Source organism: Penicilliopsis zonata, assembly GCF_001890105.1.
Source record: "Penicilliopsis zonata CBS 506.65 unplaced genomic scaffold ASPZOscaffold_2, whole genome shotgun sequence".
Taxonomy (NCBI): domain Eukaryota; kingdom Fungi; phylum Ascomycota; class Eurotiomycetes; order Eurotiales; family Aspergillaceae; genus Penicilliopsis; species Penicilliopsis zonata.
In genome coordinates this window covers 1,396,093-1,411,860 of record NW_019208912.1, presented here as the reverse complement: position 1 = coordinate 1,411,860, position 15,768 = coordinate 1,396,093, and the positions used below count along the sequence as shown (strand labels likewise).

Here is a 15,768-nt window from a genome sequence, read left to right as displayed (position 1 = left end):
ATTCATCTGTCGTATTGCACTCCAAACTCCTCGTGGATCTTCACTCCCGATACGTCACTTTGGATGAGACAACCAAGCTGGGCGACTAGTCCTGATTGGGCAGACTCTATTCTTAGCACGGGAGCATCAACAGTTCAACCTCCCCTCCTCAACCAGCCAGCATCACGACAATCGTCCGACGAGGGGAAAAGGATTCAACAAGCCAGCCGGTCTAATTGGTGAGTTTTCCCGTACCACCGTCTCGCCTTGCATCAGGCTGCATAAGGTATCTTGCTGATGGATGTCGGTCGACCTGAAGACGATCTCGAGGATGGAACGGCTCTTGCTTGGCCCAGCGAGCTATAACTTTTCGGTTGATAACGAGCGAGACGCTCATTGACAGTGTCTCAGATCCTCGTATCTCGCATCATATCCTGCCAAAACCACTGTCTCTATCTGGTTTTTTATTGGCTGACGCGGGCCTTTGCTCGGGTGGCCAGACTGATACCCGGTCTGTCTGGTTACTCAAAGGGTTGCCGGCTTGTTGTCTGCGGACTGACGGGCTTCATATAAAGGATTAAGCTCATCTTCAACCCACTTTTTTTTTTCCTCGTCCTAGGAAGGGATTTTCATATCTATTGATTTTAATTTGAACCATCCAGGTTTTCTGACAGATTATATCTACCCTAATTTTGTGGTTTAACTTGCAATGCGCTTCTCTATCCCCTGTTTCAATTCTAAAAAGAAAAAGGAGGGAAAGAGATGGAGGGAGATTGAAGGTATGTCGGACACCTTCGATAGCATTTATTTTAGTGCAGTCCCCTTTGGCTGATACAGGACGGATAGAGCAAGCGGAGCATCTGGAACAGCTTCCATCATGGAACGCGCTGGAAGAAAACACCCTCATGATGCAGGCGTTTGAGTGGTATGTCCCGGCGGATGAGAACCACTGGCGCCGTTTACGGAAGGCACTGCCGAGCCTACAGGATATCGGGGTAGACTCCATCTGGATCCCGCCGGGGTGCAAAGCCATGAGCCCGTCTGGCAACGGGTACGATATATACGACTTGTATGATCTCGGTGAATTCGACCAGAAGGGCAATCGCGCGACCAAATGGGGGGCCAAAGAGGAGTTGCAGGCGTTGGGATCAGTCGCCCAGAAACTCGGCATTGGCATTTATTGGGATGCAGTCCTTAACCACAAGGCTGCTGCGGACTATGCAGAACGGTTTTCAGCCGTCAAGGTCGATCCGACAAGTAAGCTTGGTCATCAATTGGCCTTATCTGCAACTTTTGACTGAATATCATCCGTATTGTAGATCGGAATATTGAGATCTCCCGACCAGAAGAGATCCGGGGATGGACTGGGTACGAGTTTCCAGGTCGCGGAGCCAGGTACAGCTCGATGAGGTACAACTGGCAACATTTCAACGGCGTCGATTGGGATGATTCTCGAAAGACCAACGCCATCTACAAGATTAAAGCCCCTGGTAAAGACTGGGCCAAGGATGTCAGCACCGAAAATGGCAATTACGACTACCTGATGTTTGCGAACCTAGACTATTCTAACCCAGAGGTTCAAGCTGACGTTCTGCATTGGGGGAAATGGATTGGCACCCAGATGCCTCTTCATGGCATGCGCTTGGATGCGGTCAAACACTACTCGCTGACCTTCCAAAAAGAATTTGTCTCCCAGATGCGAGAATCTTACGGTCCAGACTTTGCTTTTGTAGCAGAGTACTGGAAGGGAGAGGTAGAGCCCCTGCTCGACTATCTCCATCAGATGGACCATAAAGTGAACCTCTTTGATGCACCGCTAGTCCAGAGATTTTCTACCATTTCGCAGACCCCAAGGGGTGATCTCCGAAAGATCTTTGACAAGTCGCTGGTCCAATGTAAACCAGACCATGCAGTGGTAAGACGTCACCCCCCCCTTGGCCTCAACAAAGACATAATTTCTGATGTTATATAGACATTTGTGGCAAACCATGATACGGTAAGATGGTTATGATATATCTATCAACCTGCTGACTGACTCCTTTTTCCAATCTAGCAACCGTCCCAATCTCTCGAAGTAAGGCAACCTTCAGCGTTGGATAAAAAAAAAAAAAAGACTCCTCTAATATCCTCAACTAGGCTCCGATCGCAGATTTCTTCAAACCACTCGCGTACGCTCTCATCCTCCTACGAGGTCAAGGCCAGCCATGCATCTTCTACGGCGATCTGTACGGCATCCAAGGTGGAGTGCAGAAGCCCCTGCCCCCATCTTGCCGCGGCCAGCTGCCCATTCTCGCCCGGGCCCGGAAGCTCTATGCCTACGGGGAAGAGTGCAAATACTTTGACCAGCGCAACTGCATTGGTTTCGTCCGGTATGGCAATCGCCAACACCCATCCGGGCTTGCGTGCGTGATGAGCAACGCTGGCGCAGCGCGGAAACGCATGTACGTCGGGAAAACGCATATCGGTGAAGAATGGACAGACATTCTGGGCTTTTGCACCGAGACTGTCGTCATCGATCCTCATGGCTACGCCGTCTTCCCCGTTTCAGCGATGAGTGTCAGTGTATGGGTGGATTCCAAGGCCGAGGGAAGAGAACGCTTGAATCGTCCTTTGTGAGATTTCCTTTCCGATACCTGTCTGTTCTCATGATCTCCACTGACGGTTCGACAGCGCCAAGAATATATACCGATATTGAGCTTGGGTAGATGCAATCCTATTCTCTCTTCTATTTACATCCATCCCCAGTATATGCTTAGTCATACAAAGCCTATTTTTTTCAGGCAATTTTTCCTTCGGGGAGTTGTCCGAACGGCCCGTGCGTCTTCCCGCAATCCCGCGTTTCCTGATTGGCGCTTCTGATGTTTCAGTTCGGCAATTCTGCCGAGAGGCAATTTTGAGCGCGAAAATATTGACAGCAGAAGAGACTTTCATCGCTGATGGGACCGATGATGCAGTGGCAAGCAGGTTCTGGATCTTCGGTTAGGGAAGCACCTACCCCTACAGAATAACAAGCCCATGCAATGGCAAATCGCGGTCTGAAAACGTGGGGGTCATCCATTCTCGCCGTCACCTACCTGATCGGGCGAACCATCTGCCAGAGCATCACACAGTCTTGCGCATGTTCATCTCGCGGTGTGCCGATGCTATCGTATCAAGGCGTATATTATTTTGCGAAGCTGTGGTGATAGGTCTCATCCTATCTACGGATTAGAATCTCTTCCACATCTAGGCCCTTCTGGTACAGGAACGTGAGTCACCAACCAAGGAAACTTCCCCCTGTGGATTCAAGGTGGACCAACGGCTAGAGAAAGCGGGGCCAATGGTGCAAGTCCTTCATCATGGCGGAGCTTTTTCTGTTGGCTTGAGAACACCTTGGGGAAGACGAAGCCGTCTTATCCGAAAGCCCAGGATGATGGATGGGGACGAGCCCAATGATAGCCCCCATTTTGAGCGTTGGAGCTTTGGTTAGGCATTCGCACCTGGAATAACTGGCCTATCATGGTACTTCTCCGAGTCTGGGCTTGTCTTGTGAAGGGCGCTACTTTTTGATACGCGTGGAGACCCTAAACGAGACTTCTGTCTGCTGCGCCGAGGGTAGCCCTCCCCAGTTTTTAACTACATATTGTTATGACTCTCACTGCCACCACCATCCTTTCCTCAACATCTCCTCCCTCGTTCCTTGTATCCGGGTTGAGATCGATCCCCGCGCAAGTGAATAACCATGTCGGACAATAATAATAACCAGTGTACTTCCGACGGAATGGCTCTGCACTCCAATATGCCATCGACAGGTCAGTTGAGCTGAGCTCTCTCTTCTGAAAGCGTTCTTGCTGGACTGACCTTTGTAAACACAAGCAGACACCCTCACCCCAGAGGAGCCCTATCGATGTCTCTCCATGGAGGAGCAGGATGAGGAAATCATTCACGAAGCCGTCCGCGAGCGGTACGACCATCCTTCCAGCTTTCGATTCCGCCGAGTGGCCTCCAAGACAGTCGTTTCATTCGGCCCTGATGACCCGGAAAACCCCCTTAACTGGAGCAAGGTAAGTCCTATTCGTTGTTCGTTTTTCCTTCATCCTGTCAGGATTTGCCTCTGACCATCTATGTTGTTTTGTCTAGGGGAAGAAGTTCTATGTCCTTTCCGCCGGGGTCCTGCAGGTGATGAATAGCACCATTGGTTCGTCCATCTGCAGTGGCGCTATCACGCCCATGGCCAAGGAGTTCGATATCACAAGTCAGGAACTACTTGTTCTGCCCATCTCCATCTTCCTCATTGGCTACATTCTCGGACCGTTGTTGGCTGGCCCGTTGTCGGAGGCATACGGCCGTAAATATCCCCTCCTTATCTCCTTCATATTCTTCACTATCTTCATGATGGCCTGCGCCTTGGCGCCCTCTTTCTCTTCCCTGTTGGTGTTCCGCCTATTGAACGGCGTCTTCGCCGCAGCCCCAATCGCCATCGTAGGTGGCCTTTTTGCAGACATCTACAGTGATCCAACGTTCAGAGGTCGCGCCATGTCGTATTTCATGGCTGTTAGTTCATCCATCCGCATTTTCTTTTCTGGCCCATTCTCACATCTCTACTACAGTGTACCACGTTTGGCCCGTGTATCGGTCCTTGGGTCTCCGGTTATATCAGTGTCGTCAATTGGCGATGGAGCTTTTGGTTCGGCCTCATCTGTGCGGGCCTGACTCTACCCCTGGTCGCCTTCATGCCGGAAACCTATTCCCCCGTCATTCTCCAGCGCCGAGCACGACGCCTGCGCAAGGATACCGGTAATGCCAGCATCGTGGCACCCCTGGACATCGAGAACAGAAACCTCACCCAAGCCCTGCTTCTAACGCTTTCACGGCCGTTCCGGATGGTCATGCACGAATGGATCGTCTCGCTGACATGCCTTTACGTTTCCCTCGCGTATGCCGTCTTCTACCTCTACTTCGAGGCGTATCCGATCATCTTCCAGGACCTCTACGGAATGAGTCCCGGCCCGGCCGGCCTATGCTTCCTCCCTAGTGAGTCTTCTTTAGATCCAGAAAAAAAAAAAAAAAGAAAGAAAGAAATAGGACCTTATCACTAATGTAATAAAGTCGGCGTGGGCGCCATGTTTTCCTGCCTAGTGTTCATCTGGTACGACAAGTACCTTGCGCGGGCCAAAGCCCGCGGCGCCGCCTGGACCAAGCAAGAGGAATACCGCCGGCTCCCGCTTGCCTGCATCGGCGGCCCGCTGTACGTGATCTCCCTGCTATGGGTGGGGTGGACGGCGTACGCGAACATCCACTGGGCGGCGCCCATGATGTCCGGGATCCCCTTCGGGATGGCGTACCTGCTGATTTTCATGGCGATGCTGAACTACCTCACGGACGCGTACGAGACGCTCTCCGCCAGCGCCCAGGCCGCCGCCAGCTGTACGCGCAGCATGTTCGGCGCCGTGCTGCCCCTCGCCGCGCGGCCCATGTTCAACCGCCTGGGAATCCATTGGGCGTGCACCCTCCTCGCCTGCCTCAGCCTGGCCGTCTCCATCATCCCCTTCGCCTTTATTCGCTATGGCGACCAGATCCGCGCCAACAGCAAGTTCTGTCTGGAGCTTCAGCGGCTCAAGGACATTGCCAGGGCGGAACAGGAGGCTGACGACAACGCTGTCCTGCAGACCGAGAGGCCCAAGGCGGATGCAGATATTGAGAAACAATAAGAAAGAAAGATCACGATAATACTAACCTTTCACACGCATATCAACAAGCATGATTGATGATTTCCGATTTTCAAAAAAAAAAGTTCTGCATTTCGGGTCATGAATAGACGGTTATTTATCATTGCAGGCGTTGAGTTGGATATATGATTTTTCGTTATATAACTAATAATATAATATAATTCAATAATCAAATGCAATTCAGAATGGATATTTCTATATTTCATAACTAATGTCTTATATACGCACTGAGAATATCTAAATCAAATGTAGATGCCTCATTCAGTGATACGACACTTTGGCCTGCGGTACTCCTCCGGTATCTTCGGCCAGACCTCCTCCCCATCAAGCATTGCCACGGCCATCCCCCCAGAAAGATGGACCTGGATGTGGCAGTGCATGAGAAACGCGCCCGGGTTGACGACCTGGTACCGGATCGCGAGCCAGGTAGGACCCGTCGCGGCCGGCGGGGTGATGTAGCTGTCGCGGATCTGGGGCGTGACCAGGTTGAAACTGTCGGGGATATATTGCATGGCCTCTGCGACGGAAGAATAGTTCCAAGCGCCGGACCCCTCTCCCAGAACAAAGTACTTATTCGAATGTTTGTGGACCGGATGCGGGGGCTGGATGGCCTTGTCGATGTTGAAGATCACATCGACCCAGGTCCCGTTGACGGTGTGGACGGTCAGTCCTGTCGGGGCGGAGGCCGGGTCGAAGAGTAACGGCTTGTCATCTTCCAGCGCGAGAGGGAAGCTCGTGTTCCCCATTTGCCAGCGATACGAGGCGTTCCAGTGGCCGACGGTCAGCACGACCGTCTGCGCAACGTCCGACGAAGGAACCTGCACGGGGAAGGGAACAGTGGCCGCATCTTCCAGGATGGTGGTGGTGTTGGTGACTCCGGCGCCGACGAGATTGACGAAGGGCTCAGACTGCCGTCCACCCGACGAAGGTCTCCCCGCCGCCGTCATGTATGACATGGTGGCAGTCGTGTTGATGATCTGGTTCAGGCCCGAATTGGCCACGCGTACGGTGTAGTCGCCCGCGGGCTTGTCCAGCCGCACAAGCACCGAGTAGCGGTACCCGTTGTAGACCGTCACCGCATCAACAAGGGTGGGCTCGATGTACCGGCCGTCAATGGCATACACCCACATGGGATGCTCGTCAATTGAGTAGGTGGGAGCCGACACGCCCGCCGCGCTGATCAGATCGTAACTTGCATAGCCGATGGACGGGTCGACCTCGAACGTCTCATACAATCCTTGGGACGGAGTGCAGCCGTAGTACATGCTGGGCTGGATGGCGCTGTAGTTGTGCGGGTAGTCACCCTGGGCGTAAACATTGGAGGGCGGTATACATCTAGCCGGCCGGGTTAGAAAATCACGCTTGTGTATATAGTTTATAAGGAATCTAAAATACTTACCCAATATCGGTCAGACTGGTGTTCCCGAGGACCAGCCTTTGCGCGGCCGTGGTATACTCGTCGAGGGTCTGCTGCGACAAACAAGTGATCGAGCCCTTGCCGTTGACCAGCAACGCGTTGACGCACAGCGCGTCGAGTCCGGTGGCCTCCTCCGCATCCCAAATCTGCTCCGAGGTCAACTGGCGCCAGTCCGACAGCATCACGGGTTGCGTCGCCTCCTCGGCCTTCGCCATGGCGGACAGTTGAGCCGAGTCATTGGTGATCAGGTGAAATGGACGCTCAACCGAGTCGTCGGGTCGGATGTAGATGGCTCCGTACAGGCCATCTTCGATCTGACCCCTGGAATGAGCGTGGTAGAAGTAGGTTCCATAATCGAATGCTGTCCATCGGTAAATAAACTGGCAACCCGGTTGGATAGGCGTCTGTGACAGTCCTGGCACGCCGTCCGACCACGGTGTCCCCTGTTGGTCAATTCCTACAGAAAAAAAATGAACCGTCAGAGAGAACTGAACTACTCAGGGTATGATCACAATCTCACCATGAAAGTGAACTGTTGTCGCGAACGGAAGCTCGTTGGTAACTAGGAACTCCACCTCATCGCCCTGCCTCATGTATAGCGTAGGGCCAGGGCTCTGTTTGTTCATGAGGATCATCTTCCTCGCCGTGCCCGCAGGAGCATGGTCCTCCCATGTCAATGTTACTTCAAAGTGCAACAGTCGACCGGCGGCGCATGTCCATTGGGTCAAGAGAAACAGGACCAAAAGGCGCGTCCATGACGTTGAGGCCTGCATCTTGAATATGAGAAAGGAAGATTCGCCCATCGCTAAATTGCTGTAGAGAGGGGAAATAAGAAATCAAGAATAAGCAAGGGTCACATTGTATATATATATATATATCCCAATGGTGAGCCTAATAGCTGAGTAGGGCAGTGCTATTCCGAATACCGTCAAAAGACATCTTTGACACCAACACGACAGACAGAATACGAGAATCATCGTCGTCCTCTTGCTCTGGAAGAGATCAGCGGTACTCCATAAGCTCTGTTCTCTGTATTAACCAATGATTGGCAAATATACTTTTTTTCTTCATTGTTGGGGAGTTTTCAGCTGTGCGACCCTCATCCCTTTTTTCCTGTAAGGAGCATCTAAATTCTTTCTAACGGGCCCAAACGGAGACAAACTGCGAATCAACCTTCGCATCGCTCGGCAAGACAGCCCGAGTCAAGCATTCACCCGTTGTACAGTCCATGGCTGGCTGGAGTGGTTCGTTTCCCAGTCTTAGGGCTTCATGAACACGTAGGAATCTGTACCTGAAAGCCTAAAAAAGCTGAGGTGGCGACGTATACGAGAGCTGAGCTGGTGTTAATGCAAGCCTCATTCGACTGGTTCGCTTGTAGATGCAGGAAAACCAATAGGTTCAAGACGCTGGTTGGAACTATTGATCGTTAGTACGCGGGGTTTCAACACCGCTAGGGCTGAGAAAAACTGGGAGAAGATGGCGCGGTGACAGATCAGATCAATAAATCAAGATTGACATTTAAATCGCAGTCATAAACTCCCTTCTCATGGTACTATACTTGCAGAAACACGTACATCGCCTAGTTTGACAGAAACAGAACAGGAAAAAGAAAACCGGGGAATAAAGAGACAGTAATAATCAATCAATCATCATCATCATCATCCAGGAATCTCAAGAAATAAACACATCAATCCGTACATGATCATCAGCCCAATCTGACGTGAGAGCGGAGAATATATTTTAAGGTTTTCATCCTGCATCGTTTAACAATCGTATCGGGTCATAAATAGAGGTAAGCCCATTCTCGTGGCAGGGATAAGAGCCTCCTAAGCCCTGTCAGCTTGATTACCTGCGTTTTGCATGTCGTCAGATTCAAGTAAGCCGTCGTGTTCGGTCCAGGATTTGATCACGGTATGTTCTTCTTCAAAGTGAAGGGTCATCTTGGCAGAGACTGATTCCACAGAAGCCATCGGGTCTGAGATTTCTGATCCTTCGATGATTTATTCGGATTCTTCTTCACTAGGTGCGTCTGCAATGGAGGAAAACACCGATTCCTCTTCTGGGATTGCAATAAAGTCGGGAGCCGTCTCTTCCATTAGGTCCATGGGAACATCCGAGACACCAGGTTGAGCTGAGACAACGACCATAGCGGGAGTTAGTGGTTCGTCCGAGGACCCAGGCTCAGCAGCAGGTGTGAGACCTGGCTTCTCCTCCTCCTCGACCTGAGGGTGAGCCACGAAGCGACCCGAGGCTTTGGGCTCTGCTTCTATGATTGGTGAGGAGGGTAAAATAGGCATCTCGGATTGAACGACGGACGTAGGCAGTGCCACCTCAACAGACGTGGCAGTCGTGGTGGTGACATGGCGGTACTGCGTGACGGTGAAGATTGACGTGGACACCGCATCTTCCGGCATGTCCAGAGGGAAAGGATGTTGCATATCGACAACAGTGGGGCGAATGCACATTGCGAGAACGCAGACGAGCACGCTCAGGAGGACAATGGCGACGTTCCGCCTATCATTGGCCAAAACACGCACATAGTTGACCAATAATACCCCAAGGTCGATTTCTTGCGCCGGGGTTCGGTCGTAAACCGGGTACGAATGCTGCTGCGGTGGGTACTGATCTTCGGGAGAAGCGGAGAATTGTTGCGGTGTGAAAGCATCGGCATCTTCCAGCCCATCGATATGCTCCTGAGTCAGACCGGGTCGATGCTCGATAGCGAGAGGATGGGCTCTCTCCGAGTCCCTGATCTGCGACATCCGCAGGTCCTCATCGAAGTGGAGAGCCGCCGACTCCTCGCAAACCCGTTTCTCCAGCTCCCTTCGGATCTCCGAGGGTATCCAGAGGCCAACCTCGACGTCTACCTTTTCCATCTCCTTCCATGCAGCAGCCCATGCGCCAGCCCGCATCAGGCCATTTGCAGCGTAGACTTTGACCTCCCACTTCCTGCTGCCGGGAGCGTTCCTCACCACCCGCCCTCTACAATCGGGACACACCTCACCTTGCTCATCATCTGTGGCGCTTTCGTGTCTGCTCTGGTGCCATTGCTCCCATTCATCTTCCTCTCCTTGTCCATCTTCTTCGTCTTCTCCTTCCTTCTCAGAGTCGCCCTTGCCGTGGCCCAGAAAGTGCCCATCATGTACTAGTGGACGCTGCAGTTCCAGGCTCTCCAGCAACCGCTCCTCCAGCACGTCATACAGATCCTCTGGGTGAGAGATCAGCACGCCGCGGTCTTGGAGGACCCCCGACCCGACTTTCTCCTCCAGAAGCTTCCATCGCCGCCAATACTCCAACGGCAGGACCTCCCTCAGGATCTTTTGACTGGGCGTACCGGGGTATCCGGGAATCGAAATCGTAGGAGGGAGAAGAGTGCAATGGAGCAAGACGAGCGGGTACTCCTTCTTGACCCGCTGTTTGCCCGCCGAATAGGGAGACCTCTTCAAGGGCGAGCTCCCCACAGACCGCATGGACATATCCGACATGCGGTGGCCGCCGCCATGCAGGCCCCGCCGCCTCGGGGGGGTCAGGTACTCGTCGTCTTCGTCTTCGGTGTTCATCTGCATGGCTCTGACGGAACTGGGTTTCCGAAACGCGGCATCGCGCTCGCGGATGCTGTTGATCACGGACCGCAGCGGGGTGTCTTCCTTGTGGTGAGAACCCAGCGGCTCGCTCGTCAAAGGCGAAAAGGGAGATTTGACCCCTGGGTATGTAAACACCGAACCGGGCAACGAGGAGATCGACGACCGACTGCTTGCTCGCGAGTTGAGCGGTGCTAGATCGTCATCGTCATCGTCATCATCATCTGGTTCGCGGTCCATGGAGTTCGGAGCGGACGACGAGGAGGAATGGTAACCGTAGTCTTGCTGGAGGAGCTCCCCAGATAGATGGTCGATACTCTGAGAATGGTCGCGCAAGTCTTCTATAAGAATGTCACTGTCGAGCCCCTGAATCTCCTCTGCAGCGAACGGCTCAGAGAGCGTCTCCATGATATTTATCAGTTTCGTGGGATGGTTGTATGGCAGGCTCAACTGATAGGGACACTCGCAGTCAGAAGAAACATGACAGAGCTAGCTGAAATACAGGAAGCCCCTCAAAGACATTTAACAAGATACCTCAGCCAGCCATTGGAGATGCTCAGTAGGTTGTCCCTTCGATCTCCCTTCCTTGTCCCCCTCAGCGTCTCTCCTCGCCGTTTGTTGCTGTTTCGTCGTGACGGGCAACCGCCCCGCCAACCCGAATCTGCAGGCGGTGTGATAAGGCAGAAGCATATCGTATGACATCAGAATCACTAGTCTTGATTAGGACTAGTAGTTCAGAGTAACACTGCATAACTATACCTATGTAGTAGTTATGCACTGAATACATATGTACTCTGTGCTTTGTAGTATTCCTCGCATATCCCTTCATATGCAAAACACTTGCATCATGGTTTCACTGTAATTTGAGGCACAAGCTTGATTAGAGTATACTCTGAGGCTACATCACACCACACGCAGGTCAACAGCGTATGAACAACCCTGGCCAAGTTACGGAGTACTCCGTACAGACAGACGAGAACAGTCAAGATTCGAATTCGCATGCAAGGGGAAATATATATAAAACGATGACAAATAGGACATCCCCGCCTCCAAGACGCCTGAACAAGTGCGCCGTCAATGATGCAGGGGAATCGCTGGAGATTGAAAGCCGCTAACCAATATAGAAAAAGATTGACCAGACGGAACTGGCAACTATGACATATACATAGCATCTGAATTATCGAAACAATGCAGAAAGGGGGGGGGGGGCATCAAGGCGGGGGCTGGTGTTCTCCATCATCAGGGTTCATTAAGGGGAAAGTGTGATCGCCAAAGTAGCTCAAGACGTCTTGTGGGAGGTACTCCAGCCACGGGAGGACTTCTCCCGTGATCGAGAACGGCAGGGAATTCTGCTGGTGCAACGTGGCCATGTCGATATCTTGACATTCGATGAGCACGTCTCCTCGGAGATCCATGTGACTGGAGGTGGGTTGCTCGACGGCAGGGCTGGCCAGCGGGTAATTATAAGCTGCCGTCGCGGACCTATTCATCTGTGACTGTGGCAGATGGAAGGAGGATTGGCTATCAGATGGGGTACGGCTGGTGGGGTGCTGGTATGATGAGGTGTTCAAGCCTAAGAGAACATTCGGATCGGACGGTGCGACAGACCCAGTGGGATGCGACGGGAAAAGAGATGGTCCCGCCGCCGTCGTGAAGGATGAACCTCGACTCGGATGAGACGGTCGGACGGGTTGAAGGGGTTGCGGGTATGAGGGCGAGGGATTAGATCCTCTGGGTTGGTTGGGCACTTCCAAATACCCATTATTCGAGTATTCGGGCTGTATGGCGGGCATTTGGTAGAGGAGACTCAAGTTCGGTTGCGACGAGTTGGTGGCTCCAGTCAGCGCCCATCCAATGGCTAGAATTACGCGTTTCAATGAGCACAAACGTAAAAAGGAAAAAAAAAGAAAGAAAGGAATGAAGCAAGAAGAAATCTCTTACCTTGGCCAGCATCAATGCGAGGAGACAGTCGGCCACTGGTGGGTGTTTCAGCTGCTCCGGGTATTGAAGGAGCCACATCGCTGGTAGAATTCCGAGGGATGGGTGAAATCTCAGAGGTGCTCTCCATTTCCTCGGCAGTGTAAAGAAGAGGATCCATGATGCCTTTGGCCTTCTGATCTAACACGGTGAGAATGTATTTGGTACCTTCCCAATACGTTTCCAGGGCCTTGAGCGCCTTATAGCACCGTTGGTAATTCTCTTTCGCGGCAGAGGCCAGCAGGATGTGCTTTGCGGTGGACTTGCGCTCAGAGGCATGTGTCAAATTAGGCATCACAAACCCGCTGGACTGGTTGGTTAAAAGTGACTGGGCAGGAGGCGAGCCAGATCGGGACGAGGGGGATGAGTAGTAGGCGCTTTCCATAAGAAATGCACAGGCAGCAATATACATCGGCTGGCTAGTGAATGGATTCCCAATGAAGCTTTTCCCATCGATCAACTCGGAAAAGGAGAGGATATCGGCAATAGTCTTAGCGGAGGACATGGACAGCTCGCGGCTGTTGGGGTACAGCTGCTGGATTGTCCCTCCAAAGGAATTCAGAAGCGTCGGCTGATGAAGCAGCACAATCAACGTATGGAACCACTACAATACCGTCAGTTCTCGAACATAGTTGTGCAAGAGGCATGGCACAGCAACTCACAAAATGCAACAAGATGAAATTCGTGCCCTCCTTGGCCTTGACATAGGTCTGGAAGTTCGCTGCATTGAAATGAAGTTTTGGTGAAAGACGTTGATATATCCCTATCTCGATTAGAGAAATGGGGGATGGGGGGACAAATTAGTATCGGGTTTAAGAATCATACCAGTTAGATCACTCTCCATCCCGGCAAGGAGTTTCAATGTATCCGGCGTGACATGATTGACGTCCTGGATGCCATTAATGAGGTCCGTCACGCGTCCATACAAGTGGATGATGCGAATCAACGGTGGAAAGGGTGCCGGCCAGGTATTTGCCAATTGTGAGTCAGACTGCAGGGGGAAGCACAGTTCGATATCTTCGTCCCGCAGGGTGACAGGCCGGCCAGTGCCGGATGAAATGACACGGTCGAGGAAGAAAATGCTCCAGAAGGAGTCAACCCTCTCACGTTCGGTTGCAATTTCGTCTGCCGAACCTGTAGCCTGGCTGGAGTCAGAGTCTTTGCGCACTTGGGCTTCCTCGAACTGGTCGTCTCGTAGTTTACCCGCGTGCCCGGTCTGAACTGCGCTGGGCGTCAGTCCGAAGGCGCCGTAGTTGTAGCGCAGACCTTGAAGCTTCTGCAAGCCGAGGTCTTGCGCCATTCGGATCGAGATGCCCAGATACATCCAGAGCCCGCTGTCGTGATTCGATCCGAATTCCTCGTACGCGAGCAACAAGCACGCTTGCACAACGGAGAGCGTGGGGCACGACAGCGCATCGACAAGGGCGCTCATCGCGCGGTGGGCAAAAGGCTGCCCGCGGTCGGACCTGTTGCTCGTTTCGGGTTGAGGTTCGGTGCCTTCGATGGATTGTGCTTGGAGCGGGCTGAGCAGCGGGTGAGGGGAGAAGCGGGCGGCGAGGGCACAGACAGAATCTACGAGCATGGTATCCACCCTCTTGTCCTTGAGATCGCGAAGAAACCTTTCCTGCTGCAGAAAGGGAAAGCTGCAGCCCAGATGAACGAAGAACAGTTCGCAGAGATGGGTGACCAGATTCCCCACGGGTAAGGCATCATCTCGGTCGTAGAAGGGGATGGAATTTGTATCGCGGGCATCCGCCAGGGCTGCAAGAGAGCCTACGCCTGTCTCTGGGAACTTGGGGCTGCGGAGGGGAGACAGCGAATCTAGACTGCTGTCAGCAGGAGAGAACGGTAATAGATCGACGATATTGGAGCAACACTGGGGTTGAGACATGTCTTGACTAACCTGATGAGATGGACGGGTTACTTTTGCGCGACCCTCGCACCTGGACCACCATCTGCTTGAACCCCGGGACGATAGCCGTCGGTCCAAAGTATCGAAAGTACGGCACATGGGTACGATTTGTCGAGCTCAGCGAGGTGCGACCTGTACCGTAATCAGTCTCGAGGGATCTCCGCCGCCATATCGAATTGTGACCCAGCTCCTGACTCACTGCTCTCTGGACTTTCCCCTGCGGCCTGTAGCTCCAGTTCCCTCTTGACACGCCCCGGGGGGATGGCGACGATATCCAGCAGAGGAGACGAGGGTTTGGCGGTCTCCAACCGGGACGGCGCCGGCGCCCTCGGCGACACTATCTGCGGGGTGTCTGGGGAGCGGATTTGGGGGATCTTGGGCGCGCTTGTCGATGCGTGATCCTCACGAGGAACGGTCGCCGTCGGCGGATGAGAGTCGACATCGGAATGCGTCCGTAGCAGCTGCTGATGAAACCCTCCTGGCTCGTTGTACCCCAGACAGGATTGGCCGCAGTCGGAGCATGTTTTACACACTGTCCGACCCACTATCAGCCACAAACGCCTCTGTATACCGATCGATCTCTTTCTCTCTCTCTCTTTTTTTTTTTTCTTGTCTTGTTTCTTGTCTTTTTTTTTTATCCTCAGACGTACCTGGTTGTTCACCCGAACATCGGATCTTGCGTTTGCGACACGTTCGACATCTGTGAGGGGTAACCCGAGGTCAATTCAGAGCCGAGGAGGGGAAGGCACAGGCAAGCGGGAACAAAGAGTCTTACGCAGCATTAATGCGTCGCCTCTTGGTCTGCGGCTGGCCGTCATTGGAGACAAAGCGAATCTGTCTAGGCGGGGGGACAGTACTGCTGGCGGCGCTGTTCCTCTTAGGAGAAAGGGCGCTCATTGCGAGCAAGTGGTCATCGGGGATCACCACCCATCGGGCACCTGCGAAAGCGACCTGCGACTCTGCCAGATGAGTGGGAGAGACAGATCCATGGAGTGAAGTAGTGTCTGACACAGCGACACTGCTGTGGTGGACTGAGGGGGGGGGGGGGGGGTGTAACTGTACAGGACACACTCTGTAAGTCTTAAGTCTCAGAGTCCAGACGAGGCGGTGGCCCACCGACATTTGGCCAGGAAAACCATGGCTGTCCGCATGACCTCGGATAATTGTTGTTGAGTATTAGTTAGTAATATTAGC

At 52.8% G+C, this 15,768-nt stretch overlaps 5 protein-coding genes across 5 annotated transcripts; 2 read left to right on the top strand and 3 right to left on the bottom strand.

The window, feature by feature from the left end:
• Window positions 1–688: 688 nt before the first annotated feature.
• ASPZODRAFT_2117146 (hypothetical protein) lies at window positions 689–3,057 on the top strand (the record flags this gene model as incomplete). The annotated part of the gene is made up of 6 exons (XM_022727770.1): window positions 689–758; window positions 817–1,236; window positions 1,299–1,894; window positions 1,952–1,975; window positions 2,033–2,053; window positions 2,116–3,057. 6 exons carry the CDS (start codon window positions 689–691, stop codon window positions 2,593–2,595), a joined length of 1,611 nt encoding a protein of 536 aa, XP_022584579.1. The 3' UTR covers window positions 2,596–3,057.
• Window positions 3,058–3,875: 818 nt separating this feature from the next.
• ASPZODRAFT_59151 (hypothetical protein) lies at window positions 3,876–5,669 on the top strand (the record flags this gene model as incomplete). The annotated part of the gene is made up of 4 exons (XM_022728824.1): window positions 3,876–4,022; window positions 4,099–4,512; window positions 4,569–4,992; window positions 5,068–5,669. 4 exons carry the CDS (start codon window positions 3,876–3,878, stop codon window positions 5,667–5,669), a joined length of 1,587 nt encoding a protein of 528 aa, XP_022584578.1.
• A 185-nt stretch (window positions 5,670–5,854) lies between these two features.
• Window positions 5,855–7,922, bottom strand: ASPZODRAFT_128673 (hypothetical protein). The gene is made up of 3 exons (XM_022722086.1): window positions 7,625–7,922; window positions 7,087–7,561; window positions 5,855–7,022 (listed from the first exon to the last, which is right to left on the bottom strand). Exons 1-3 carry the CDS (start codon window positions 7,875–7,877, stop codon window positions 5,945–5,947), a joined length of 1,806 nt encoding a protein of 601 aa, XP_022584577.1. The 5' UTR covers window positions 7,878–7,922; the 3' UTR covers window positions 5,855–5,944.
• A 1,182-nt stretch (window positions 7,923–9,104) lies between these two features.
• Window positions 9,105–11,093, bottom strand: ASPZODRAFT_13165 (hypothetical protein; the record flags this gene model as incomplete). The annotated part of the gene is made up of 1 exon (XM_022722805.1): window positions 9,105–11,093. One exon carries the CDS (start codon window positions 11,091–11,093, stop codon window positions 9,105–9,107), a length of 1,989 nt encoding a protein of 662 aa, XP_022584576.1.
• Window positions 11,094–11,882: 789 nt separating this feature from the next.
• On the bottom strand, window positions 11,883–15,612 carry ASPZODRAFT_128670 (hypothetical protein). Its single transcript, XM_022722085.1, has 8 exons — window positions 15,350–15,612; window positions 15,225–15,274; window positions 14,774–15,106; window positions 14,566–14,706; window positions 13,488–14,483; window positions 13,325–13,425; window positions 12,627–13,266; window positions 11,883–12,543 (listed from the first exon to the last, which is right to left on the bottom strand). Exons 1-8 carry the CDS (start codon window positions 15,469–15,471, stop codon window positions 11,897–11,899), a joined length of 3,030 nt encoding a protein of 1,009 aa, XP_022584575.1. The 5' UTR covers window positions 15,472–15,612; the 3' UTR covers window positions 11,883–11,896.
• Window positions 15,613–15,768: the final 156 nt, after the last annotated feature.

Excerpts from the sequence above, each read along its gene's own strand:
- ASPZODRAFT_128673 (XM_022722086.1), bottom strand. The coding sequence starts at position 7,877 with ATGCAGGCCTCAACGTCATGGACGCGCCTTTTGGTCCTGTTTCTCTTG. Across the intron at positions 7,562-7,624 it reads GACAACAGTTCACTTTCATG|GAATTGACCAACAGGGGACA; the intron begins GTGAGATTGTGA and ends TTTTTTCTGTAG. Across the intron at positions 7,023-7,086 it reads ACCAGTCTGACCGATATTGG|ATGTATACCGCCCTCCAATG; the intron begins GTAAGTATTTTA and ends CCGGCCGGCTAG.
- ASPZODRAFT_128670 (XM_022722085.1), bottom strand. The coding sequence starts at position 15,471 with ATGAGCGCCCTTTCTCCTAAGAGGAACAGCGCCGCCAGCAGTACTGTC. Across the intron at positions 15,107-15,224 it reads ATGTTCGGGTGAACAACCAG|TGTGTAAAACATGCTCCGAC; the intron begins GTACGTCTGAGG and ends TGGGTCGGACAG. Across the intron at positions 12,544-12,626 it reads TCGCATTGATGCTGGCCAAG|CCATTGGATGGGCGCTGACT; the intron begins GTAAGAGATTTC and ends GCGTAATTCTAG.